The 27,140-nt window shown below is 46.9% G+C and overlaps 2 protein-coding genes across 2 annotated transcripts in view; one reads left to right on the top strand and one right to left on the bottom strand.

Annotated features, from left to right (window-relative positions):
* Positions 1 to 557: 557 nt before the first annotated feature.
* The window catches only part of LOC146072624 (uncharacterized), a 101,265-nt gene continuing 74,682 nt past the window's right edge, over positions 558 to 27,140 (bottom strand). Inside the window, exons 2-3 of the mRNA XM_083179834.1 lie at positions 1,803 to 2,135; positions 558 to 724 (exon numbers count right to left, since the gene is read on the bottom strand). Of these exons, the coding sequence (XP_083035960.1) occupies positions 615 to 724; positions 1,803 to 2,135 (443 nt within the window). The 3' untranslated portion in view covers positions 558 to 614. The remainder of the gene's footprint in view (positions 725 to 1,802; positions 2,136 to 27,140) is intronic.
* The window catches only part of GFRA2 (GDNF family receptor alpha 2), a 37,023-nt gene continuing 33,668 nt past the window's right edge, over positions 23,786 to 27,140 (top strand). Inside the window, exon 1 of the mRNA XM_083184804.1 lies at positions 23,786 to 24,412. Coding sequence (XP_083040930.1) covers positions 24,358 to 24,412 — 55 coding nt within the window. The 5' untranslated portion in view covers positions 23,786 to 24,357. The remainder of the gene's footprint in view (positions 24,413 to 27,140) is intronic.

Here is a 27,140-nt window from a genome sequence, read left to right as displayed (position 1 = left end):
CCTTATTCTGATCGGTGCGGATATTCCCGAATTCTTACGGTGCGGGCCGCACGCATCGCTGTGCGGCAGCGTGCGGGCATCGTCCGTAGAAACGCCCACGTGTCCTCCGCATTCGGACGGACTCACTCTGTAAGAACAGGGCGTGTGTACGGACGACATACAAACCGTGCGCGTGCGGGGGAAACGTATAGATTCTTGCACGGTCTTCCCGCACAAGCACGGTCTTACCGCGTGAGAATGTACGGAAAGCTGTCCGTACGCCCCGATGCGGAGTATTTACGCACAATCCAACACTTTTGTACTGAGTACACACAGCGATCACATGACCCACTTAGGCTATTAGGCAACCTCCTGAAAAAGGGATTGTTAGCAATTTCAATCAATTAAATGCTCATCTATACTGACCCACATTCCTACTACATTCATGACACACATTAACCCTTACAGCATGTGACCCTAACATACATCTATGTACACTATTTACATTTAGCTTATTTAAAAGATTTTAAACAAGTTACACATATACATTTGCATGTTAGAAAAAAACACGGACAACTTTGAACTTTAAATAACTATTTATTAATACAAATATCAAAAAATAAATGTGAAAAACATTAATTTGGCCCATCTATGAGCCGGTCCATTTCGGCCAAAATCATCCGCATGTAGGATCTCATTCTTAGAAGGGCCCCACGGCGATCCTCCTCTGCTTGGGCAGGCTCATCTGTGGAGGAAATTCAAATTGAAAAATGAATAATGATATTCATGCATACATTTAACATAGTCAAACCAACATTTTAAACATGCATTGTGACAGGTGTGTGTGTGTATATATATATATATATATATATATATATATATATATATATATATTTATAGATATATATATATATCTATAGATATATATATATATCTATATATATATATATATATCTATATATATATATATATCTATATATATATACACACATATATAACTATATATATGAGACATACACCTATACATACATGCATACATACTACATGGAAAGCCTGATTTTGGCCCTCTACCCTTTACTCTGTCAAACACCTCACAGTCATACTGCTACTTCTCAATCCAAACCCACCCATGACAAAGCTGTGAGAAGCATGTCACGCGCTGCACCAATCACAATTCGGCAAACTAAGTTCAGTGTCTGTTATATGATGGAGCCTGGCAGGGGAGTTACACAACTCTCAGGAATGCTCAGTACATTTGTGCAATCAAGCATGGCTTGGCTGCTGATGGTCTGCTCCAGAAATCATTGTCATAATGCCAGTTAGGGGAAGCTGTAGCAATAACCCACTCCCATGCTCAAAAGCATTACTAAGAACAAATCAACACAAAATTATGGTGCAAAACATACATGCAGACCGCAGGGTGTGGTTAGCTAGAGAAGGGCCCAGGGGCACTGACCACTTGTTACTCCAGTCTAAGCCACGCCTGTCCATACTCCATTTATGCCATACTGAATCTAGTTTACAAAGATCAATCACCAGTAAACTCTACTCACCTATATGAGGCTTTCTTCCAGGATACAGATTAACTACACAGGTTCAGTGGCACTTCAAATCGACCTGACAGCCATCCGCACAACCTGTGTCATTAATATGTGTCCAGGATGAAAGGGATGGTTTGCCCACCCTATCTAACCCCTAAGTGTGTCTGTTGCTACCCAGTTTGTTTTATCACTTTATAGTATAGAAAAAATAAATTAAATCACCAGTGCTACCTAGCAAATAGAAGATGACAAAAGGAATAATGAAACTTTATCTATACATACCAATTTGGGGTGCCTGCACCACCTCACAGGCCTCCTCTTCTTCTGTGGCCTCGTCATGTGGCACCTCCGCCTCTTCAGCCACCTCGGCCTCCATTGCCACCACCTCCGCTGCCCACTCCTCCTCCTCCTCCACTTCCTCCCTTTCCTCTTCCTCTCTTTCCTCTTCCTCCACTTCCTCCCTTTCCTCTTCCTCTCTTTCCTCTTCCTCCACTTCCTCCACTTCATCCGCGACCCCTTCTTCACTGGCAACCTCCGCGGCCATTACTTCCTCCGCCTCCTCCTGGGCCTGGGAAGCCTCTGAGTTCTCTCGGGCCAGTCTTGCTCGTTCCCGTGCTGTGTTTGTGAAAAAACAAAAAAGTGCCAGTTAGGGGTAATTTGTATTAAGCCTTATGAAGCGACAAATGCAAAGGTTATAAGTACAGATAATTGTACAGGCAAACAGCTCCTTAGTGGCCTTTACAAAACACAGCCTGTAACATGCCAGGTATGCTGTGACATTTGGGCCATTGTAAGCATCACAAGCATTAATCCTCCCCAATAACATATTTTATGACCATTACAGGGTGTCAATCAGGAAGTAGCACTCATATATTGTATGGCATGTTTAACTCATGATCAGGCTGCTGACCTTAGTGGATTAAATAATGTCAGGTAAGCAATCATGTACAAATCCACATTTAATGTTGAAATACTCACATCTAGCAATGCTGGCCCTTATGCTTTGAAGCCTCTCTGGCTCCCTGCGCCGGAGGTCGGACCACCGCCGCTCAAGCTGTGCGATGGTCCGCCGCACATGGGTGCGGGCGTATATCCGCCGGCGGGCCACCGCATAGGCAGAACGTTTCTGCCTATTTGTAATAAACGGCCCAGCACGGCCCAGCCTGGTCTCCATAACGGAGACCAGTGTCCTCAGTTCGGCTGCAGAGAAGGGTGCTGCTCTGCCATAAGCCGCCATTTTAGGAGTGGCACTAATTTAACAATCATGTGCTGTCATTGGTTGATCAGAGTGATATTTGGTATTAACTTTATTGTTCATTTTTACACTAACAGCGTGTATGCGCCCGAACAGACGGCTAACCCATTGCATCGCACACCCATCCTAAACAGTGTAAAATAAGATGGAAACATATTATATCTAATCTATAACATTCACCAAACATGGGTATAAGCAACAGGTGAAATAGTGTGCATCTCTAGACACTTACACCTAACTCCACAAGGTTCCAAACAGCTAATTTATAATGAAGGCAGACCTTTTCCCAAAATGAGCCCATGCAGCCATGTGTACACTTACCTTCTACTGGGCCATACTACAGAGGTGGAATGAAAAGTAGCTAGCATCTAACCTGAATGTGGAGTGCTTTCACATGTGATTTGGATGCTAGCACTGATTACTTGTGGCTAAGTGGTGGACTGGATTGACATATGGAATGGGTAGTGTCAGTTGTACTACATAGCAAACAAGTGCACAGTACAGAAGTACATTCAAATATACATGTCATGTCTGACCTAAGTTGTATTTGGTCATTGGTGTTGGAATCTGCATTTAGCAAATAAATCAGACTTACTGAGTTTGCCAGGTTTTTGGGAAATATTTTTCAACACCAAGGGGCGGCCCGTATGCGCCGCACGGTTGACGCTGGCGTACGGAACGCGGCCGTACGGAACGCAGCTTGCAGCTGATTAACGCCAATTACAGAAATAGTATTTAAAGTTGTCCTAGAAAGGCAAACACTTGTTGCTAACATGCCAGGCTCAGACTCAGAGGAAGACCAGGTGGTGCAGAATCTGTTGTCCCGCATGGAGGCCAACACCACCTATGTACCCCTCAACCCAGAGGACCGAGCTGGCCCATCAACATCAGGCCAATCAGCAGCTGGCCCATCAACATCAGACCAATCAGCAGCTGGGCCATCCTCAGCAGAATCATTGGGAACACAGCAGGTGGCTTCCCAACAGAGTAGCCAGCCCAGCACTTCAGGTACAGCAACCGGTGGCCGTGGCAGTGCCAGTGGCCGTGGCCGCAGTGGGGCAACACGGGAACCCACAACACGAAACATGGCATATGAACCGCGGGAGCTTGACATCCTGGTGACCCGGGCACGTGATTTAATTGAGTGTCCAGCGGTGAAGTTGACACACACAAGGAGATGGAAGATCTGGGAGGAGATAACGGCGGAGATTAATGTAGTGGCTCCACAAGTTCGACAGGCGGAGCACGTTAAGAAGAGGCAAGTACATGTGTGTTACATTAGAGTAGTACAAGTCCAGTAATGTTTACATTCAATATTAGATCTAGTTGGGCAATGGGTGTTCACGTTGCTTGGAGGCACAGACATGTTGGCCATGACATTGAATAGATAGTTATTGGAGGGTGAATGTTTTTGTATCTGCTAAGGGTTGGTATGAAAAATGAATATAATGTAAGGTTGGTGTCAGTAGGCACATGTTGTATTATGTATCATATTGCAATGGGTGCTACAGCAAACATGAGGAGTGACATTTATTAATATGTACATTTTGATTGCAGGTGGCACGACTTCAAAGGCAACCTCAAGAAGAAATTGACCGACCGGTGGCAACACAGCCAGACCTCTGGGGCTGGCCCCATGCCATCCAAGCTGGAGCTCACCCCCCTGGAAGAGATGGCCCAGTGCTGTATTGCAGTGGAGGAGGTCCGGGGGGTGAGCACTATAGACAGCGAGTCCCCAGCGGAAGTGATGGCTGCTACTCTTGAAGGTAATTATTTGCCAGGCCATAAGTAGATGTGTTACATTGGGCATGGAATGTGGTGTAATTGTAATTTTCTCTTTCACCAGCATCCCCACCGGTTGGTCCACATTCTCTTGAGGAGGTTGAGGAGTCTGTGCCACCTGTCCCCAGTAGCAGGCCCGTGCAGCAGCAGCCGGTGGGATTGTCCGCGGCTGAAATGTCCATGTGGGGCCGTGTGCTGGATAGTATTATGCAGCAGGGAGACTCGGCATCAGAGCGGGTGTGTAGGGCCGAGGAGGTGCTGCAGGGTTTGACCACCAGCCACCAGAGTGTTGCTGAGAGCCTGCAGGCTATGAGTGCCAGCCAGCAAGCTATGGCTGGCAGCCACCAAGCTATTGCTGGTAGCCTGCAGGTGCTGGCTGATCAAGCCCTGCGGCAAAATGACCTCCTCCTCCGCCATAATGAACTTATGGTGGAGCTAGTTACCAGCAATAGGGCCCTAATGTCATCCGCTTCTGGTGCATTACCAACAGCATCACTCCCTGCTGCCAGAGGGGGAAGAAGATCCACCCCCTCACCAGCATGTGCTCCACATGAGCCACCATCTGACTCTGGCCGTGGACGAGTCCGAAGAGCTGCTGCACGTGGCAAGGAGCCTGCCAGGGGCAAATGAACTTGTGTCCCCATTAATCTCCACCGTTATGTCTTCCCAAATCTTCCATTGAGCTGTGTGTGTCAGCATCCTGTGTCCAAATCCGTGCCCAGGGTCACCACTTTTGCCCGCGGTTCAAATGTCATGTTTGGTTCCCCTGTTGCCCTGTTTCGGCTACCATTACTGTGTGCTGTACTTGAAGTATTGGTGCTGTACTTTTGTTGTGAAGCCACCTGATGTGTTCCCAATGATTCTGCTGTGGCTATTTATTCTATATTATGTCATTTTTGTCCTGGTATGGTACCATTTGTTTTGTTATGGTTTTGACATTTGTACCAAAGTTTCTTTAATAAATTTTATGTTGATCCCCCAAATGTCTGTATTAATTGATACAAGCAGAAGTGCCATGTGTGTTAGTATTATTAAGTTGTGTGCATTATTTACAGTGTAAAAGTGTGTGACAAGGGCAGCATGTAAAGTTCCCTTTAAGCTGCAATGCTTCCAATTGTAGCAGTGAGAAGCGTGTAATTAACAAGTAATGGGTAAAGTATGTGATTGTATTGGGTTCAGGTGACATTGGTTGAGGTGCGTCCGCCCTGATTAGGCGTTCCGATTGCCTAGCGCATGACCGAGTGGTGTCCGCAAAGCAAGAGTAACCTTTTGGACACCGCACATTTCTTCCCTTTTTGTTCGCGTGCATTCGGCGTGCTGTCCGAATGCACGCCTACCAAAATATGTGCACTCCCCCGTGTCCGCCCAGTTTAGCCCACTTTGAAACTACGCCCCTGTGTCATTCCGCATGACGCCCATAACACACCCATATTGCCCGAATGATTGCGGTGCACATTTCTGTACGGGATTAGTGAGAACAAGTACGGATACCATGCGTGGCACATGCGCGTAGCGTTCTCCACGCATGCGCAGACGGCTAAAAAACGCCATCCGAAAGAATGCGGAAAAGTCCGCACCGATCAGAATAAGGCCCCTGGAGCTGTGACGTTGGTGGGGGTGGGGGTCAGAAAATTTTGGATAGGATTCTTACATACATTTATAAATAGCTGAAAGCTGTGATGCAAACATTTTACATTCTGCGTCATTCTGCGTCTTATCCATTGCCCTCTGCCCTCTCATCGTCATGTAATATTAATCATTGGCAATATATTCCTTCACAGACTCCCAGAAGTGTCTGGTTCCTAAATCCAGCCTCTTCCATCCAGTGCAGCGTGGTGAGATCAGTGCTCTACGGTGTTTATGGTTTTGTGTTTTACGTTCATTTGTATCTGGAAGGCTGCCAAGGTGAGCGCTACGATACAAAAGTGCATCCATTTACTCAGCGTGTAAAGGTTTATTATTGGTTTACAAAGGTTTATTATTTATTTAAAATACATGTTAAGTGAAACTTCCATGCATTATCATCCGGGGCAGTTAGCCTAGCCTGCTTGGTTAAATACCAGCTGTATGGGGTCATTAATAACAGCATGGGGCACAGCAGCATGGTGCGGCTAGTTTTCCACCATGGGCAGCACTTAGTTTGCATCGTGCTGTGCATGGAACCAGGCGCCTTTCTCTCCCCCTTTACCCCTTGACTCAGTTAGGTCAGAGTGCTGCCTGGTTTCCCCAACCATTAATAAATCTATCTCTCCATGTTCTCTTTCAATGCACTTTATGAAGTCATTAATGGAGTCAGTGAGGTGACAAAAGGGTCGGTTTTATTTATTTCATGGCGATGGTCCCTGAATGTGTCAGTTTGGATGCACTGGTTTCCTGTACTAAAGTCCCTGCTGCGGTACAGTGGGGCAGATGTATTCAGCCTTAACAAGAGATAAATCCAAGGGTGATAAAGAGAGATGAACGTCCAGCCAATCACCTGCTAACTGCCATGTTACAGCCTGTGTGTGAAAAAAGTCAGTAAGGATCTGAGAGAAGTGTTATCTATCCCCATAAAGAACGTTATGAGCAAGGTGATAATGGTTCAGCCAATCAGCTCTTACCTGTCAATTTACATATTGTAGCTGATTGGCTGAACCATTATCACCTTGCTCATAACGTTCTTTATGGGGATAGATAACACTTCTCCAAGCTTCATAAATTCACCCCTGATTGGCTGGACGTTTATCTCTCCTTATCGCCCTTGCATTTATCTCTTGTTAAGGCTTCATACGTCTGCCCCAATGTTGTGTGTTACAGTGGGTGCACCAAGCAATGCGAAGGGACGCAGTACACTGATACGGTGTCCATGTGGACTTACATCGACATAGACATGAAGGAAACGTGAATAAAATCATGTCAACCTTCTGACTGTCGACCTTCCCATTGTCGGGCTAATGCTTGTGTAGACCTTCCGACCCTGTTGACCTATTTCATGTGTCGCCCTAAGCCTCAGTTTAGAAGGCCCAACATCCTGTCGTGGCCAGCAGCGTAACTATAGCACCGCAGCCACCGCGGGGGGGGCGCTGTGCATGTGGGGGCGCCGGGAGCTGCGGTGCTATAGTTAACCCCCCCCCCCCCCCAATCCCCCGCAGACTTACCTATCTCGCTGGTCCCGGCGGCTCCGTTCTTCTGCTGAGGACCACCACAAAATGGCTGCCCCCATATAGCACACAGTTCTCTAAAACTGTCTGCTGTATGGGGGCGGCCATTTTCTGGTGGTCCTCAGCAGAAGAACGGAGCCGCCGGGACCAGCGCGATAGGTAAGGCTGTGGGGGATTGAGGGGGGGTTTGCATGGGCGGCGGGGTGCAGGGCGGCGGGGTAGGGGTGCGGGGCGGGGGGGTAGGGGTGCTTGACGGGGCGGCAGCAGGGGGGGCGCCCCCCCGCTGCCGCCCCGCCAAAAATGTAGCTACGCCACTGGGCGTGGCGATCATGCTCACATCATTGTGGCCATGCGGCTGATATATAATGCTAACATTACAGTCAGTGAATAGCAGAGGGTGATAGGACTGATCGCTTTATCAACTATTCCGGAAGCCTCCCAGGCCATACTGGAAATCAGAAATGATGGCAGCATCGGACTAACAAAATAGTCAGGGCCTCTGGCATTGGAGCTGTGGATAATGTGGGCAAGCTACAGTGGGAGTGGCAGGGAGAGGTTTGTGACACATAGGGCAGTATTCAATGAGAATTTTGACGATGTGCAGCGAATCCTGTTTAGAATTCGCTGCACATTCGCCACTGCCCGCCGCGTTCCGGAGCCTCGCCGGCTCCAGTATTCAACGAGTCAGGGGCTCACTGCCCCTGACCGGCGAATTTTAACTCCTGCGGCGATGCCGCAGGGAGCCTGAGGACGGCGGCAGGCAGGGAGATGGAAGTCTCCCTGCCTGCCCCAGAACGTTTGTGGGGGGGAGGTGGGCTCCCCGGGAGCCAGGCAGCACAGGCTGCCCCCCGGGAGAGCCAACAGGGGACCGGGTATAGTCACTGCTCCCGATCGTGCATATGTAATGATCGGGTGCAGTGAATATATGAATATCTAATGAGCGGCTCGGCTCCCGGCCCCTGCTGGCTGCTTTTTTTTTTTATTAAATATATATTCATGTGCTTACAGCACATGAATAAAAATAGCATGCCCCTCCTCAGAATAAAATTCCTGATTTTTTGACACCAAATGTAAAAAAACAAAACACTTTATTTTAAAAGTTCACATTCCACTTCACCATAAAAAGATAGCGATTGCTACTCGGTGAATCATGGCGATAAAAACCTTGAAATGTATTCGCCATATGGTCATTGAATAGGTTGATTCACCGTTTTAGTCAAAAAATCGCCGTACAGCATGAAAATAGCACAAAATCGCCATAAAACATGGCGAATCAGCCTCATTGAATACTGCCCATAGAGGCTATGGTTGAGAAGGAAAGGCAGTGGGTGACATGGGGCGGGATGCTCTGAAGCAAAAATGCAGTGAAAACCCCATTATCGGGGTATTTACTGCACATTTGTGTCCTCTGTATGCATGCTTTTGCTGGCCAAACCCCATAGAAGCCTATGGGCTTCTCATCGCAACCCCTGCCACCCCACAACGAGCTCTGCCACACCCTGCCGCCCCCCCTCACCTGATGTCCGGGCAGCCTGCTGCGCTGACCGGACCAGGGACCTCCTACTCTCTAGCACCTCCCAAGTGCAGGGAGGAGGAGGCGGAGCCCGGCAGTCCATGCAGCCGCCTGAGTAGCAGGCTGCCGGGCACACGAGGAGGGAGAGAGCCACGGGGACCCGCTCACCCTCGGCGGCTGCTTCGCAAAGGGCAGCTCTTATCGCAAGAGCTTTGCAATACTAATCGCAGCGGATGTTAGAGCATCCCACCCATGGAGAGTTAGAGGGTGACAGGGAGGCATTGGGTGCAGGGATCGGTAGAGGGTGGTAGGTAGATTTTGAAGATTTGAAGAAGCTACAGTACATAGCACAGTGCTGGCACATCACCGATAGCCCACTGGCTGAGCAGCCTAAATGGGTAGCCTTTTTTTGGTTTGCATCAGCTGCGCGTGTCATCACAGCTGCCACGGTCCCCCCTCCCAAATGATCCGGGCACACCTGCGCTGTCCGGACCATGCCCTGCAATGGTCAGTCACTGCCCTCCATTGTGCCTTAGAATCTGGTTGTTAGGCTTTCCCACATATGCACTGGCGCGTGCACGCATGCACAAAACTGCAATTTTGCAGATCTGTGCATGAAGCTGAATCTGGCCCATAAACACAGAGCCTGTGTGTCATTAACATCCACCTCTGATTTAGCTCTCTGTGCTGGATTTTGAGTGTGCATTGAAACACACACACACGGGTTGGGATCATTTGGTCTATTGCATTATGGTCGAAAGTCATTAGGTCGAATCCATTAGGTCGACATGCTAAAAGGTCGACATGACTCTAGGTCGACATGGGAAAAGGTCGACATGATTGTAGGTCGAAAGGTCATTAGTTCGACAGGTCATTAGTTCGACAAGGTAATTAGTTCGACATTGTCTATGTCGACATTCACAAGGTCGACATGGGGTTTTTCACTGTTTTTTTACCTGAATGTCAACACAGTCGACATGGACACAGTTTAAAGTGCACTGCATCCCCTCGCATCGCTCGCTGCGCTCGCTATGCGTCGGGCACGGTGCCTCGCTACGCTCGGCACACTATTTTATTCTCCCACCACGCCCTAGTGGATGGTAGGGCATGAAATACCGCCTGTCGGCACATGTTGGCTCAAAAAACAGTGAAAAACTCCATGTCGACCTTGTGAATGTCGACATAGACAATGTCGAACTAATGACCTTGTCGAACTAATGACCTTTGGACCTAGAATCATGTCGACCTTTTCCCATGTCAACCTAGAGTCATGTCGACCTTTTAGCATGTCGACCTAATGGATTCGACCTAATGACTTTCGACCATAATGCAGTAGACCAAATGACCGCATCCCCACACACACATCCTCTGTGTACCATATTGTTAGTTTCCATGTATGCTATATCATCTTTGCAAGCAGTTACATTTTTCGATTAAGGCACAAGGATGTGACCTTGAGAACTAGATGAAATAACAAAATGACTGTTATTTACCACAATTATTATAACACATCAATCAGACACACAGTAGTCAACAGCACATAGCGAGAGGTAACTGAAATATTGTCATGTCAGCTCATAGGGCTACTGAACAGGAACCCAACAAGAAAGTAATTGTGTATGAGGTGCTGTGCTGATTATGGATTAACCAATTTATATCAGCAATCATTTTCACTTGATTTGCTAAGAATTGTAGTCAAGTTCGCAGCAGATGTGGGAATGTTGCAGGTGTGTCACTGAAAGCGGTTGTGTCCAAAGCCGCTAAACCACTCACAGAGGAGGCCATACTGCAGGCATGTCCAAACTGTGGCCCTCCAGCTGTTGTGAAACTACACATCCCAGGATACCTTGTCATAGTTTTAGCATTCCCTAATAGCAAAACTGTGGCAAGGCACGATGGGACCATAGGCGAATCTACGGGGTGGTCCGGGGGTGCACCACCCATTAGACCGCCGGACTGTGCGTTTCCCCGATTAAACTGCAGCGCAACCAGTCTGCTCACCCCACATCTCAACGCTGCGCCAGTCACGGCGGGTTGCCCCCAACAAAAATGGCCGCTGGAGGGCTGTGAGCATGTGCGGCTGCACGCAGCTCCTCCTCTGCATACCTCCCAACTGTCCCGCTTATGCCCCACCGCAGCGAAAAATGGGGCGTGGCCTCATGGCAGCACTGGGAGTGTAGGCCACGCCCCTTTCAGATAGGCCAAGCCCCAACAAATTTGCATCTCCGAATGTTGGGAGGTATGGGTCTGTGGGTGATGGCTCCCACCATCTCCCTACGTCTGCTGGAGCTGAAGCACTCAGGAGTACTCAGGTCAGGTGCGCGCTGGAGGGATTGCCAGGCGGCAGTGGCACACGCATGAAAATAGTAAGTCCCAGCTGTCACTCTCCTTGTTGCGTCACCACCTTCTCTCTCCCTGTCCATAAGCCACGCCCCTTTCCACGAAGCCATCCCCCCTGTACTACTAGAGTATTTCTGTCAGGACCACCCATTACCATAGTTCTAGATTCGCCTATGGCTGGGACTTGTAGTTTCACAACTACTAGAGGGCCATAGTTTGGACATGCCTGCCATAGTGCATCGGCCATTGGGTTGCTGCAAGTTTTAATGGTACATCCTGCTCCAAGACAGAAATGTGGGAGCTGATTCTTTAGCAGTATCAGCAAAGAAAAACTAGTCTCCAGTCACTTGAAGCAAAGCATGAGGGACTCAGGGAGCTCTTAGCAGAATTAATTTAAGGTTTGGCATGGGCATCATACGCCTGGCATCTAATGGTTGCCATGCTTCCAACATCGACACTCAATAGTATAATAATTGATGCATTTACTATGCGCATGCGCATTAAGCATTAGCTGCACTGTGGATATCCAGATGTCCCCAGATGCACAGAAACTGTCAATCATTGGATGGGCATCAGAAAGCTGCATCCGATGGGTGGCTGCCGGTAACCATTGAATACCTGCAGTTTGACAGTTAACATCGGTCATTGCTAACCATCGGCTTCCGATGTCCATCCCTATTACACACTGTATGAATACTGCCAGAGTACAGAGGCTACAAAATGCAGAGATGCAGTAATCGGGGAACTCACTCTGTGGCTGCTTTCAGAGTAATAGCGATGGACCCATAAGTGCAAACAAAGAGAAAAACAGGACAGGGCCACAAAACGATGGACTATTACATTAGTTATTGGGTCCTCCACTGTAGTATTCTTCCCCAGATGGAATATATAGCCCAGAAAACTATTTGGTAAAACCCAGGTAAGATATAAAGGCTATACAGTACTGTGCATACTATAGGTCATTCATTATGTAATCCAGTAGTATGAGACGTCCCAGAGCTGGTGCTGTGTTATCTTTCTGGTGTTGGTATTTTATGAACTTGTTATCTTATATAACTAATCGATTGTCTTTAGTTATTAAACACACATCAGATTTTCAGCAATGTGCTGTTCGTACAGAAATCAAATGACTTTATTTGGATGTGCAATATTTATATTAATTAAATGTCCCTACATGACTCACAGTCAGATATATCAAGGTCATATTGGAATTGGTCTTATATTTTTAACAAAGAATCAAGCTTTTATATTAATAGGGTTTGATTTTGACATTTTGACAGCAACTGGGCCAAGCCACAGCTAAGACACTAGGGTCAGACAAGAAAATACTTATTCAGCAAGGATTGGGCTATGTCACTAGATGAGAGCATAAGCTATAGAGATACATATCACTCATGATGACATCACTACTAGAGGACGGACGTCACCCATGACATCGCCACCAGATGACAGCCTGAGCCCAGGAGCCAAGGGACGTGCAGTGAGGTAAATGGCTGAGGAGTGCCTCACCCCACCGCAAGCCACTGCAGGAGCCAGATCATAATCAGGACATGAGGGGGAAATCAAAGCCACAACAAAAGGGTCAGGACAATGGGAAGATCATAGGCAAATGACGGGGGGGGTGGGGGGGGGGGGGGTGGTTGCCCGGAAACCCCCCTCCTCTTGGCAAGTGACTTAAATTATGTATGACAATAGCACTGGTATATAATATGGTCAATCGAGCTGCCACCACATCATGCAGTGTAAGGGACAGAGCAGAGCTTCTGCACATGCCCAGTGTACCAGCTTCTTCTACCATATTTACTGTATGTGTGGATCTGAGCCCTCAAACATAGCAATGGACCAAAGAGTAGCTGCCAGGAGGAACAGACAGGAGCCTTACCATGAAGTGGGAGAATGTAATCTTAGAAAGTTCAGTTATGGTTCTATTATGTTTGTGTATTTATTTATTATGATATGTTTAACCTTTTCCTGACCACTTCTCTTAATTTAATTTTCAAACAGCCTATACTATAGACCATCTGTACTGTTAACTATTAATACTGTATTCCATACATTATCCAGTGTATAAAAAGACCAATTTTCAGGGTTGTTACCACTCCCCCAGACTCCCGTACTTACTCCAATGCACTGCAGAATAGGAGCTTTTGTATTACATTTGGAAACCCTGCTCTAAAAATCCTGCGTGGAGTTGGAGAATCAACAATGGTGAGTATCGATGGCAGAACAGCAATGGAGTTGGAGAATCACCGATGGTGAGTACCAAAGCCGGAGCACCAATGGAGCCAGGCAAGCTGCACGCTGGAATACTTAGGTCCTGGAGCAAGATGGAAAGCCCTGGATAACAGCACCTGGAAGCAGCTTAGAGACACACAGAGAGAACACCATACAGGTAGCACAATCTGATCAGTGGCACTGGCAACTGGCCTTACTTACACAGCATATTATAGCAACAGGAGAGTGGTGATTGGCTGGTTAATTAGCACTACTGAGAGGCTCACAGGATAGCTGAGAAGTCTCATGGGATTGGGAAGAACATGGCAGCTCCCATGCTCAGGGAATGGGGAGTATGACAATGGCAGTAGCGTGGAAGCCACGGGAGACAGGAGCTGACGGACAGGCATGGACTGGTGTTCATCTATGGTAACTGCCACGCTGGGAGAGTGCTGGTTGGCTGTGGACACAGGAGCACTAGGAGAGTGCTGGTTACCTGCACTGCGGGCTGAACGCACACAGCGCTGATGGAAGCATGTTCTGGAATGCAGTGACCATCTTGCTAAATACTTATAGATGGTAAATATACCTGTCTCAATACTCTGGCCATGACAGGCTACAGTTGGAATTTATATTCTTTGGAAGTCCGGAGCCTAAAAATCGCAATGACATAGGCTTTTCCATACAAATCTGAATCAGCCCCCAAGTCACCTGTTAAGATTTCCATACGTTTGGACAGATTTTGACATATTTCAGGTCACAGAAAAGAAACAGTGGAGACGTGTCACTATCACTATCACAATGCGATATACAACAGTGAACTAACATCTTACACATCAATCTCTGCTTTGGATGAGTTGTTGACCATAGGTCACTGACAGACACCAGTAGGGTGATGAAAGGTCAGAATCAGAGACAAAGAAGTGACAAAGGTCTGACTCAGACAGAAGAACCTGTGTTTCCTCCACACTATTCCTCCTCCTCCTTCCATCACACAGGAAGATGCGGATCAGTCAGACCACAAAGTGCCATGAAACACGCTGTGATTCACTGAGGGATGTGAATGAGCCTTTTGTGTCACTTGTCCCCAGAAAGGCGTCCATCCCTGCTAACTTGGACACAAGCTCCCTTCCGGCATTAAATATTCCTCTAGACACAAAACAGGCCCACAGCTTAAGCATGTCACAACAGCTGGCTATACACTTACATGTATGTAACAGATGGGATCTGTCTATCTATCTATATATTATTTATTTATTAACAGTTTCTTATAAATATTCCGCTAAGTGAGAGATTTGGTAAGAAATCTCCAGTTTTTTTAAAGCGGCAATCATTTACACTGCAATACCGGTTTGATTTTGCAGTGTAAATGATTGCCGCTTTAAAAAAACTGGAGATTACTTACCAAATCTCTCACTTTCTCTCATCCTATTAAATTTCACCCCTGGTGTCTATCTGGTGATCATCGTGTTGTCATAATGGTGGGCCTATTTTTATATGCTGCTCCATCCACCCCACTCAGTGGCAGAACTTGTGGGCAGCAGTGGGTGACATTGAGAGGCAGGGGGGAGAAGGGGACATAGTCAGGTAACAGTGGGTGACAGGGGTAGCAGTGGGCCCTTTAGTCTTCCGGGGCCTCGGTGTACTGCACCTGCTGCGCCAATGATAGTTCCGCCTCTGGCCGCATTGGTAATCTGGCCCTAGTGGCAGCCCAGGTATTTTCTATGGCAGAACATGCATGAGCAAGTCATAGTTTGAGGGTACACTTGCCTAATTAGCCTCGCGGGTGACCCCCGGGGTATGGCCTGTACCCAACTTGTGATACCATTGCACAGAGGATCTTCAAATACACGCAGGAGAGGTGCTGCTGGAGAAGGGGAAAAAAAGGTTCAGCATAATGTTGATATTGGCCTTGTGCATTTATATAGGCACAAGTCAGTAACTTCTGTCTATGGGTGGGATGTATTAATATACATCGCCACCCCTCGTCGCCCGGCCGCTGCGATGCTAGCGCATATCTATTAACATATGCGGCTAGCATCACACTGCAGTGATTAAGGCCCCCCACGATACCTGTAATGTGGTGTGCGTGGAGTCTCCGTCACCTCCCTGGGTGCCTCCTCCTCCCCTCACGCCGGGACAGCTAAGCAAGCTGTCCCCGGTGCCTCCTCCTCCCCCCTGCAGCTGGAAGGACGTCCGGCTGTGTTGCTAGGGGAGGAGGAGGAGGAGTTTACCTTCTGGTTCCAGGAAGACTTGCAGGAAGGTAAGCCAGAGGGAGGGGGAGAGGAGGGTCGGCGGAGGCAACGGTGGCGATACCCTGCCCTGTGATGACATGGTGACCCGGGTATTAGTACATTAGAAAATGCGGTAAAACCCCTGAAAACGGGGGTTTACCGCATTTTTAGCATAGTACATCCCACCCATGGTCATTAGGTTGACCCTATGAAGGTCAACATGCATTAGATCGACCAATGAAGGTGGACAGGGCTTAGGCTGACAGGGTCGGAAGGTGGACAGAAGTATTAGGTTGATAATGGGAAGGTTGACGACTCTTCAACATGAGTTTTACAGGTTTTTTTTAGCCAACTTGTGCCGACAGGTGGTTTCATACCCTACCATCCACTACGGTGTGGCGGGAGACTATAATAGTGTGCCCGCAGCATGTTGGCACTGTGCCCGAAGCATGGAGAGCACAGCGAGGCATGCTAGGGGATGCAGTGCACTTAGACCCTATCCATGTCGACTATGTCGACATTCGGGACAAAAACCGTGAAAAAGTCGTGTTGACGTTTTGACTGTTGACCTTCCCATTGTTGACCTAATGCTTGAGTCGACCTAAGCCCTGTCGACCTTCAGTGTTCAACCTATGACCCATACCCAATCAAACATGGGGCACTTCTGACTGGTCGGAGTCAGTGAGGGGTGCGGAGAGGCTGGGGGAGGTTGGGTGACACAAGTGTTTTCTGTTTTAATCCAGTCAGAAAAAGTCTCTTTGCTCTGAGATGTTTTTTGAGAATCTTGCAGGGGTAATATACATTACTCATCAACACCGCTGGAAAACCCCCAGAATCCTCCATGATAGCCCCGCCCCCTTCCATGAATGGGATGAAACAGTCACCGGCCCTGGTATGACTGAGAAAAGGTTTTCCACCCCTGCATGAACGGACCCCTGTATGAACAGTATTGCTTTCTTTCCCCCTTTCTTTACTGTACCTCCCATCCCCTTCTGTAAATGCCCATCCTTCATTTATCATTTTGCTGTGTACTGTGTATATTTTATCCTAAAGTGGTTCTTTCTTTTATAAATAAACATTTTTTTTTTAAACAGTTTCTTTATTTATTGGTTACTTTCACCAACGTCATACACACATCAGCTGCAATATAGCCCTGCCTTTTAACCTTTGATTTTAGCTGATGAACACTACAAATGCAGATCACAGAGGAAAACACAGGATATAGATATATATATCTATATATCTTGCATGGATGCCCGGCACTCCGCTTTGCAGAGAACAACACTTTTCCAAGAGGGATATGTAGAAGCCAATAGATTATCAGGCACTCGCAGCATACAGCAATGGTGATCAGAAATAATATACAAGGGTATATTATGCCAACGACCCTTTATCAAGACACCCAGGGGGGAAATTTACTAAGATGAATTCGTAGAAAAAAATCGTATTTTCATAGGAAAATAAGATTTTTTTTGAGGTATTCGTATTTTTGCCATTTACTATGCCAAAAATAAGATTTTTTTGTATTCATATTGATGGGACATATGGCCGCTAATTGGTGTAAAATGGCCGCGAATGGCCGGGCAAATATGCTAGGAAAATACACTTCATTTTCCTGTCATATTTGGCAGAAGCCTGCACGGATCAGTCAGATCCGTGCAGGCTTCAGTGTAAAAAAAAAAATGGAAAAATAAATAAATAATAAAAACGGCGTAACCAGCACCAGGCTGAAAGAGCCGGGCCAGGTAATAAAAAATCAGGAAAACCGGCAAATAAGGGTTCCATGATTTTTTACAACCAGCCCCAGGCTCCAGGGCCGGGGCTGGTTCCCAAAATACGGGGGACAAAATGACTAGGAGTCCCCCGTATTTTAAGAACCAGGCCCAACCAGCCTTATTATATAAGGTCCCGCAGCCAAAACATTAACCCTACCGACCAGTCAGCCTGGCCAGTTGCCCTGGGGAAGTGGGGACCCCCCCAATAAAGAGGTTCCCCCCCTCCAGGACATGCCTGACCAGGCTGAAGCCTCGTGCTGTCCCCGGTGACCCTGGGCTGTGGTCACCGGGTTGATTAAAGTGTAAAAAAAATAGAATAAACTATTGTTTAATACTGTGGAACTATGAGTCCCAGCCAGGGCACTTGACAGGGGGGGACAAGTATGACGGGCCCCAGCGATCTGTAGGGCCCCAGAGCTTCCATGCCTCAAAGTCTGTTCTAGCTGGCTGACCTCTTTAATCTTTCCCTATCCTCTGGGATCTTCCCCTCCTCCTTCAAACACGCTCTTGTCTCCCCAATTCTCAAAACACCAAATCTGGACCCCAACTCTCCGTCCAACTACAGGCCCATCTCCCTCCTCCCTTTTGCCTCCAAGTTCCTAGAACGTCTGGCCTATAATCGTCTCCTAAGCCACCTTACTGCTAACTCCATTCTAGACCCCCTCCAATCTGGGTTCCACCCTTTACATTCCACTGAAACTGCCCTGACCAAAGTCACTAACGATCTACTTAGAAGCAGGATCTGGAGCAGCGAAAGGTTAAATGAGGCTTGTGCAGAAGAGAGTTGTGTGGATTTGGGATTAGGTGGGGGCCCCAGAAATATCATTGTACAGGGCCCCAAGATTTCAATTGCCAGCCCTGGTCCCAGCAAGCCTCCCCCGCATGCTGGGACTTGGAGAACCAAGAGTCCCAGCCCGCTGGCACTTGTAGTTCCACAGAATTAAAAATAGTAAAATAAACACACAAACTGACACATGAAAAATAAAACTTTAATTCATCCAATTCATACAGATACTTACCTATCTTGAGGCCGTAGTTAGGTCCCCGGGTCTGATGTTCTGGGTCCAGGGGTCCGGCTCCGGTGTCCAGTGGTCCAGCTCCGGTGTCCAGGGGTCCGCCTAAATCCATAGGGGACTTGTGGAAGGAAAATCTACTTACGGGTCTCCTCCGGCATGGATCTGTCCTCTACTCTCCTGCAGTAGTCCTCCGGTACTTGACAAAAAAAAAAAAACGACCACCCGGTACCATCGCACAGGAGAAGCGCTGAAGGTTCATCTTCAGCGCCTTTTCTCCGAATGATTCTATTGGCCGCATAGTGGCCAATCAGGAGCCGCAAAATTCATCTCCTGACCGCATAGTAAATTCCAAAAATACGAATACGCCCCCAAAAAATCGTATTTTCCTATGAAAATACGAACTTTTTTTACGAATTCATCTTAGTAAATTTCCCCCGTTGTATCTGAAGTGTAAAAAGGAGTCTAAAAAAAGATATAAAAAAGATACATTAAAAAAACAGACCATGAGGCAGCTTAACTTTCGGTAGGAAGTGATTAAAGACACAATGAAAAAGTTATCACAGGGCCCCTTGAAGAAGTCCATGTGACGAATAGGTAGATATATATAGATAAATAGATACGCACACACACACACATATACAGAAGGAGCCATTGTTATCTGTAGCGCCGTCTCGCCCGAGCTACCTGTATCGCTGCGCCATTCGCTGAATCGGGGATGCATGAGCATCTCACATGCTTGCGTGTCCATTGCCGCATATGGGGTGCACGAGCGTCTCACATGCTGAGGCGTGCCAAGAGCTGGATATATAAAGACGGCTCCATTTCTCTCTCTCTCTCTCTCTCTCTCTCTCTCTCTATATATATATATATATATGGAAAAAAAAGGAAACAGGGAAAGCGCATATGATGGCCAATCCCAGGATCGTCGGGATCCCGAGATTTGCCTCCAAAATGGGATTTGGAGATTAGACTGCGCCTGCACCTTCCACCTCCTGCATCACTGTAACCTATCTCCCCCTATAGCCTCTTCCCCTCAGTACCTCCCACCTCCTGCATCACTGTAACCTATCTCCCCCTATAGCCTCTTCCCCTCAGTACCTCCCACCTCCTGCATCACTGTAACCTATCTCCCCCTATAGCCTCTTCCCCTCAGTACCTCCCACCTCCTGCATCACTGTAACCTATATCCCCCTATAGCCTCTTCCCCTCAGTACCTCCCACCTCCTGCATCACTGTAACCTATCTCCCCCTATAGCCTCTTCCCCTCAGTACCTCCCACCTCCTGCATCACTGTAACCTATCTCCCCCTATAGCCTCTTCCCCTCAGTACCTCCCACCTCCTGCATCCATAAGTGTGCGCAGCACATTTTATTAGGGGGTGCACCATCAAAGGGTGTGCCTAGCACCATCTATTGGGCATGTTGTTAGCACTGCCTATTGAGTGTGTCTAACACCGCAAAACAGGCGTGTCTACCATCATCTATTGGCACTTGCTACAATATAAAATGTCTCTAAACCACACTATAATCTCCTGCCTATTTCAGTTTTAATGTTGTTATTACTCTGTGTAATGGTACATGCAAATACAGTCAGAAACATATATGGGTGACGCAGTTATGTAGTGATATGACAATAGTCTAGTACAAGTAACAATGTAAAACACACATGATTGATGGGCGCTTCTTTTAATGGAATACAATTCTAAAAATCAGAAGTCTTTGGTGAAAGGTATTGCTGGTATTGCTATTGTTGGGGAGGAGAATTAGGGGGTGCCTGTGCACCCCTAACACTCAATGTGCGCATGCCTATGCCCAGGGGCGGATCCAGGATAAAATGACAGGGGGGGCACCATGATAAAAGAGGGTTTAGGTGGGGGGGGGGGGGCGGTGTTAGTGGTGCCAGTGTACATGCTAAGAGAGCAGTAGAGAGAGGGTGGGAATGGGATTAAAAATAGGCCCTGGCATTTAAAGTACGCAGGCCCACCATGGCGACAAAAGTGAAGGATGTAGTTTTGCGCGCGCCTAAGGCGCGCTCCGGAAAATGTGGTGTGGCTACTCAACAGGGGGCATGTCCTTGAGTGTAGTCTACAACACCATATACAACTTCTACACATTATGCAACAAAATACTAAACCCCATTATACTTGCCCCTTACACATGATGCCAAATGGAATGAGCCAAAATTCACATAATGCCACACGGATTGAGTCAAATAATGCCACATGGATTGTGTCAAAATTCACATCAAGCCACACGGATTGAGCCAAAATTCACATAATGCCACATGGATTGAGTCAAAATTCACATAATGCCACACGGATTGAGCCAAAATTCACATAATGCCACATGGATTGAGCCAAAATTCACATAATGCCACACGGATTGAGCCAAAATTCACATAATGCCACACGTATTGAGCCAAAATTCACATAATGCCACACGTATTGTGCCAAAATTCACATAATGCCACACGTATTGAGCCAAAATTCACATAATGCCACACGGATTGAGCCAGAATTCACATAATGCCACACGTATTGAGCCAAAATTCACATAATGCCACACGTATTGAGCCAAAATTCACATAATGCCACACGGATTGAGCCAAAATTCACATAATGCCACACGGATTGAGCCAGAATTCACATAATGCCACACAGATTAAGCCAAAATTCACAATACGTTTCATAAACAGGAACATTGTCCACCAAAGGCGCGCATTAAACATTTACACCATAATGTCCATTACACGTTACGTTACACGCCATTATATTCATTATGTATTATGTCAAACACCATAATGCCTATTAAAAATTATGCTACATAAGTGCTGCTTATCTACATGCTCATTGCCAAGGGTTCCATGCTCATAGCCAGAGGTTCCATGCTCATTGCCATGTGGGATTACATGCTCATTGCCAAGGGGAATACATGCTCGCGGTAAATGGGGGACAGCCGCCAGGCAGAAGTGATAGCCACTGACAGTGGCAGAGCCTGGCTGTATTCAGAGCACTGCAGGTCCAGGCTATTTGAAATAATACCCCTTTCACACCCAGGTTGGCCCCTTTTACACCAGCCTAGTCCCTGCATTTTCTTGTGTGAGGGGGAGAGAAAACCACCCCCCCTTTAACCAGTTATCTTATTTAACCGGCTATATCTTCGGAACCAACTGATCCATTTACATGAGACAAGTATCATATTAAAGAACTTTTGAGTGGGCTTTGAATGATTTTGGTCCAGTGAAACTGGAACGTTTGGTTCCAGAGTAATCTGCCCTCAAAGAACATGAACAGCCATGAAATTACATTTCAAAAATAAAAAAATTAGTTTACACGTAATATCTCTGGAACCGATTGACCGATATAGACCATCCTGGTATCATATTGAAGGCCAAGCGATTTGGAATTGAATGAAATCAACCACAAGCTTCTGTGATGCCAGGGGGGGAACTGGCAGCCGTCGGAACCGGGTGGGGGTCGGAATTGACGTGTCCCATATTATCCTATGGGGAAAAAACGTTACAGCTTTGCAAGGCGATATCTCTGGTTCCCGGGGGGCTAGAGACACGGGGCTGGGCTCGTTGGAAAGCCCTGGTCCTTAGCTACAGAATGAAATGACAGGGGGGGCACGTGCCCGGGTGCCCCCCCCCTGAATCCGCCACTGCCTATGCCTGCATCACTGTAACCTATCTCCCCCTACAGCAGGCATGTCCAACGTTGGCCCTCCAGATGTTTTGAAACTACACATCCCAGCATGTTTGCCACAGTGTTGCTATTAGAGAATGCTAAAACTATTGCAATGCATGCTGGGATGTGTAGTTTTAAAACATCTGGAGGGCCAACGTTGGACATGCCTGCCCTAAAGCCTCTTCTTCTCAGTTCCTCCCACCTCCTGCATCACTGTAACCTATCTCCCCTGTAACCTCTTCCCCTCAGTACCTCCCAACTCCTGCATCACTGTAACCTATCTCCCCATATAGCCTCTTCCCCTCAGTACCTCCCAACTCCTGCATCACTGTAACCTATCTCCCCCTATAGCCTCTTTCCCTCAGTACCTTCCACCTCCTGCATCACTGTAACCTATCTCCCCCTATAGCCTCTTCCCCTCAGTACCTCCCACCTCCTGCATCACTGTAACCTATCTCCCCCTATAGCCTCTTCCCCTCAGTACCTCCCAACTCCTGCATCACTGTAACCTATCTCCCCCTATAGCCTCTTTCCCTCAGTACCTTCCACCTCCTGCATCACTGTAACCTATCTCCCCCTATAGCCTCTTCCCCTCAGTACCTCCCACCTCCTGCATCACTGTAACCTATCTCCCCCTATAGCCTCTTCCCCTCAGTACCTCCCAACTCCTGCATCACTTTAACCTATCTCCCCCTATAGCCTCTTTCCCTCAGTACCTTCCACCTCCTGCATCACTGTAACCTATCTCCCCCTATAGCCTCTTTCCCTCAGTACCTCCCACCTCCTGCATCACTGTAACCTATCTCCCCATATAGCCTCTTCCCCTCAGTACCTCCCACCTCCTGCGTCTATAGCAGGATATATAAAGTCGGCTCCATTTCTCTCTATATATATATGGCAAAAAAGGAAACAGGGAAAGCGCATATGATGGCCAATCCCAGGATCGTCGGGATCCCGAGATTTGCCTCCAAAATGGGATTTGGGGATTAGACTGCGCATGCACCTTCCACCTCCTGCATCACTGCAACGTATCTCCCCTATAGCCTCTTCCCCTCAGTACCTCCCACCTCCTGCATCACTGTAACCTATATCCCCCTACAGCTTCTTCCCCTCAGTACCTCCCACCTCCTGCATCACTGTAACCTATCTCCCCCTATAGCCTCTTCCTCTCAGTACCTCCCACCTCCTGCATCACTGTAACCTATCTCACCTGTAACCTCTTCCCCTCAGTTCCTCCTACCTCCTGCATCACTGTAACCTATCTCCCCTACAGCTTCTTCCCCTCAGTACCTCCCACCTCCTGCTTCACTGTAACCCAACTCCCCCTACAGCCTCTTCCCCTCAGTACCTCTTACCTCCTGCATCACTGTAACCTATCTCCCCCTATAGCCTCTCCCACTCAGTACCTCTGTACCTCTCCTCTCTCTGGGTTACTGTCACATGTTCTCCATAGCATCTTCCTTTCCATCACTTCACCTCGGCGACCCCTCATTATAACATCTGCTCCTCAGCACTTTTCCTTTTCCTGCATCACAGCTACTTTCTCCCCTTTATAACCTCTTCTCTCTTGTGACTCCCTCTCACATCTATTTCCTCTCCTCTCCCTTCTTTCACACTCCTCTCTTCAGATAAGCACCTCTCGGACCTCATCCCCATCATACATCCACAAACTCTTCCTCTAGTCCTCTCCCTCTTCCTTCAGGAACCAATTCCCCTCGCTCAGCATCTCTCTCTCTCTCTCTCTCTCTCTCTCTCTCTCTCTCTCATTTCCTGCAATCAGCTGTTCTGCCCTGTGAAGGATGTTTGACAGAAGATCCAGCACACAGAGAGATAACTAAAGTGGGATCTGGGAGATTAGGGTTCCTGCGGATAGTATCCAGTATATGGGAAACATGAAGATGCTGGCTGTACACTTTCCTTACAGTCTTCTCTTCTTAGGTGAGTCATTATATACAGCATTATATACAGTGTTATATACAGCGCTGGGCATGCCAGAGATGCAGATTACTGAGGAGCACAGAGACAGCGACCTGACTCTAGAACAGGGAACTTACAGAGAATTTACAGACATAAATATTTCACATTACATTAGCTCTATGGGCTGCACAGATTGAGAGAGAGAGAGAGAGAGAGAGAGAGAGAGAGAGAGAGAGAGATAAAGGATTGATATGTATCTATAGTGTGTGTCTATAATTCTCTATATGACTATATATCAGTACAGTGTAATGTTGAATATTGTTTTGTATAAGTGGACAGACAGCAGTGTATTGCACGCACATATACACTACATATATATATTATATATATATTGTATCGCCTCTCATATACGTGTGTCAGTCATTAGTTTAGGTACCTATTATAGTCTGTGTTAGTGGATCTTTATATAACTGTGGTGACTGTAAGTTGCTGCTCCCATCCAGCCCTATGTACTGCACAGTAACCAGCACAACACACTTGCAGAGAATGTCAGGCTTCTAGAAATGATCCCATGAAGTGTTTATGAAATGTGGTCCATCTATCATCCCCATACATAGTTCTACACTATAGCAGCCATGTAAGGTATGTGTTTATCTTACTACTGCAAACTATTCTACAGTATATATAATACACGGCACACAGGGATCTATGTGTATATGGAGGTACAGTGTAGAATATCTGCATAAAGTTGTTATAAAGAGAAGTGTAAGCATTGCTAGGACATGTGTGCGACCTGGGATTATCGGGTGTGCTTGGAGAATGTCACATTACAGATGTGAGGTGCTCGCTGTATGTATATTACCCACACACTGTAATGCAGGTATACCAGGACCAAGCCATCAGGCGCACCGAACCCTTATTTATACCCAGTGCTTTTTTTCAGCAGGAACCAGCAGGAACTCAGTTCCTGAACCTCTAATTAAATATGACATCATCAGGAACTGAAAATGTACTTTTCATAAGATAAGTTTTATTTTAAAGTCACCTGTGAGTGACTTTGTTTCTAAATACAATATATACATCTATCTCTCCCTCCCTCCCTCCCTCCCTCTCTCTATTACATATATATTTTTTTATTTAATTGATCCACCCCCAGACCTGGAGTTCCTGAACCTATTTTTCCAGAAAAATAGTACTGTTTATACCTTAGTGTCTGACATTAATTCCAGAGTTATCGGTGCCGGCAGTTATTCAGAGATAGGCATTCTAGTGATTCTTGGAGACTTTTTACGCATATTACTAGGTGATTCATCGCGCCCTACGGGCGCTCTTCACACCGTCGTAAGGGGCTGCGCCCCCTTAATTTGTGAACGTTTGTATATGAGAAATATGGTTAGAATTGTATGAAAGATGCCCTGTATTGCAACTTGGGTGTCCGTGAATCGCGGGAGGGGGGGTCGCGGGGGGTGCCACAAATTGCGGAAGGGGGGTCGCGGGGGGTGCCGCAAATTGCGGGAGGGGGGGGTTGCGGGGGTGGTTGCTGCGAATCGCAGGAGGGGAGTGGTTGCAGAGACTCGCAGGAGGGGGGGTGACGGGGGTGGGTTGCCGCAAATCGCAGGAGGGGGGTTGCGGCGAATTGTGGGAGGGGGGGTCACGGGGGGTGTGCCGCGAATCGCGGGAGAGGGGGTCACGGGGTGGGGTGCCGAGAATCGCGGGGGGTGTTTTTGCCGCAAATCGCGCGAGAGGGGGTCGCAGGGGAGGGGGGGTGTTTTTGCCGCGAATCGCGAGAGGGGGGGTCGCGGGGGTGTGTGTTTTTGCAGCAAATCGCGGGGGGGTGTGGCGGGGGGCGCTCACCTGGTGGCTGTGGAGTAGCAGTGCTGGGCAACATAGGGAGGCAGAGGGTGTCTGGCACTGTCTGTGGGCTCACTGGGTTGGTTCTCTGTCATGTGAGTCAGAGGCTCCACCCAGCGTTATACACACACTCACACACTTGAGTGACAGATGTAGCCAAATATATAAGAGATTAAACTTTAATAATATAATGCAGGATTACATTGCTATGAGGTTATTATAAATGTGTCTGTCTATAGTTCTATCTATCTATCTATCTCATTATGATCCTTCTATCTATCTATCTATCTCATTATGATCTATCTATCTATCTCATTATGATCTATCTATCTATCTATCTATCTATCTCATTATGATCTATCTATCTATCTATCTATCTATCTCATTATGATCTATCTATCTATCTATCTATCTATCTATCTCATTATGATCTATCTATCTATCTATCTCATTATGATCTATCTATCTATCTATCTATCTCATTATGATCTATCTATCTATCTATCTATCTCATTATGATCTATCTGTCTATCTATCTATCTATCTCATTATGATCTATCTATCTTATTATGATCTGTATGTCTGTCTATCTATCTATCTATCTCATTATGATCTATCTATCTATCTATCTATCTATCTATCTATCTATCTATCTATCTATCTATCTATCTATCATCTATCTCATTATCTATCTATCTAATTATGATCTATCTAATTATGATCTATCAATCAATCTATCTTATTATGATCTATCTATCTATCTCATTATGATCTAGCTATCTATCTATCTAATTACCTACCTCATGGGTCTAAATATCTGTAATTCCATTATTACTTATTTAATATCTCGTGAACATGAGAGAGAGAGAGAGAGAGAGAGAGAAGGGGGGGGGGGGGG

The sequence above is a fragment of the Crinia signifera genome, chromosome 4 (genome assembly GCF_055691185.1).
Source record: "Crinia signifera chromosome 4, ASM5569118v1, whole genome shotgun sequence".
Lineage (NCBI taxonomy): Eukaryota > Metazoa > Chordata > Amphibia > Anura > Myobatrachidae > Crinia > Crinia signifera.
Note: the sequence above shows the minus strand (reverse complement) of the source record. Positions and strands in the feature narration are given on the sequence as shown.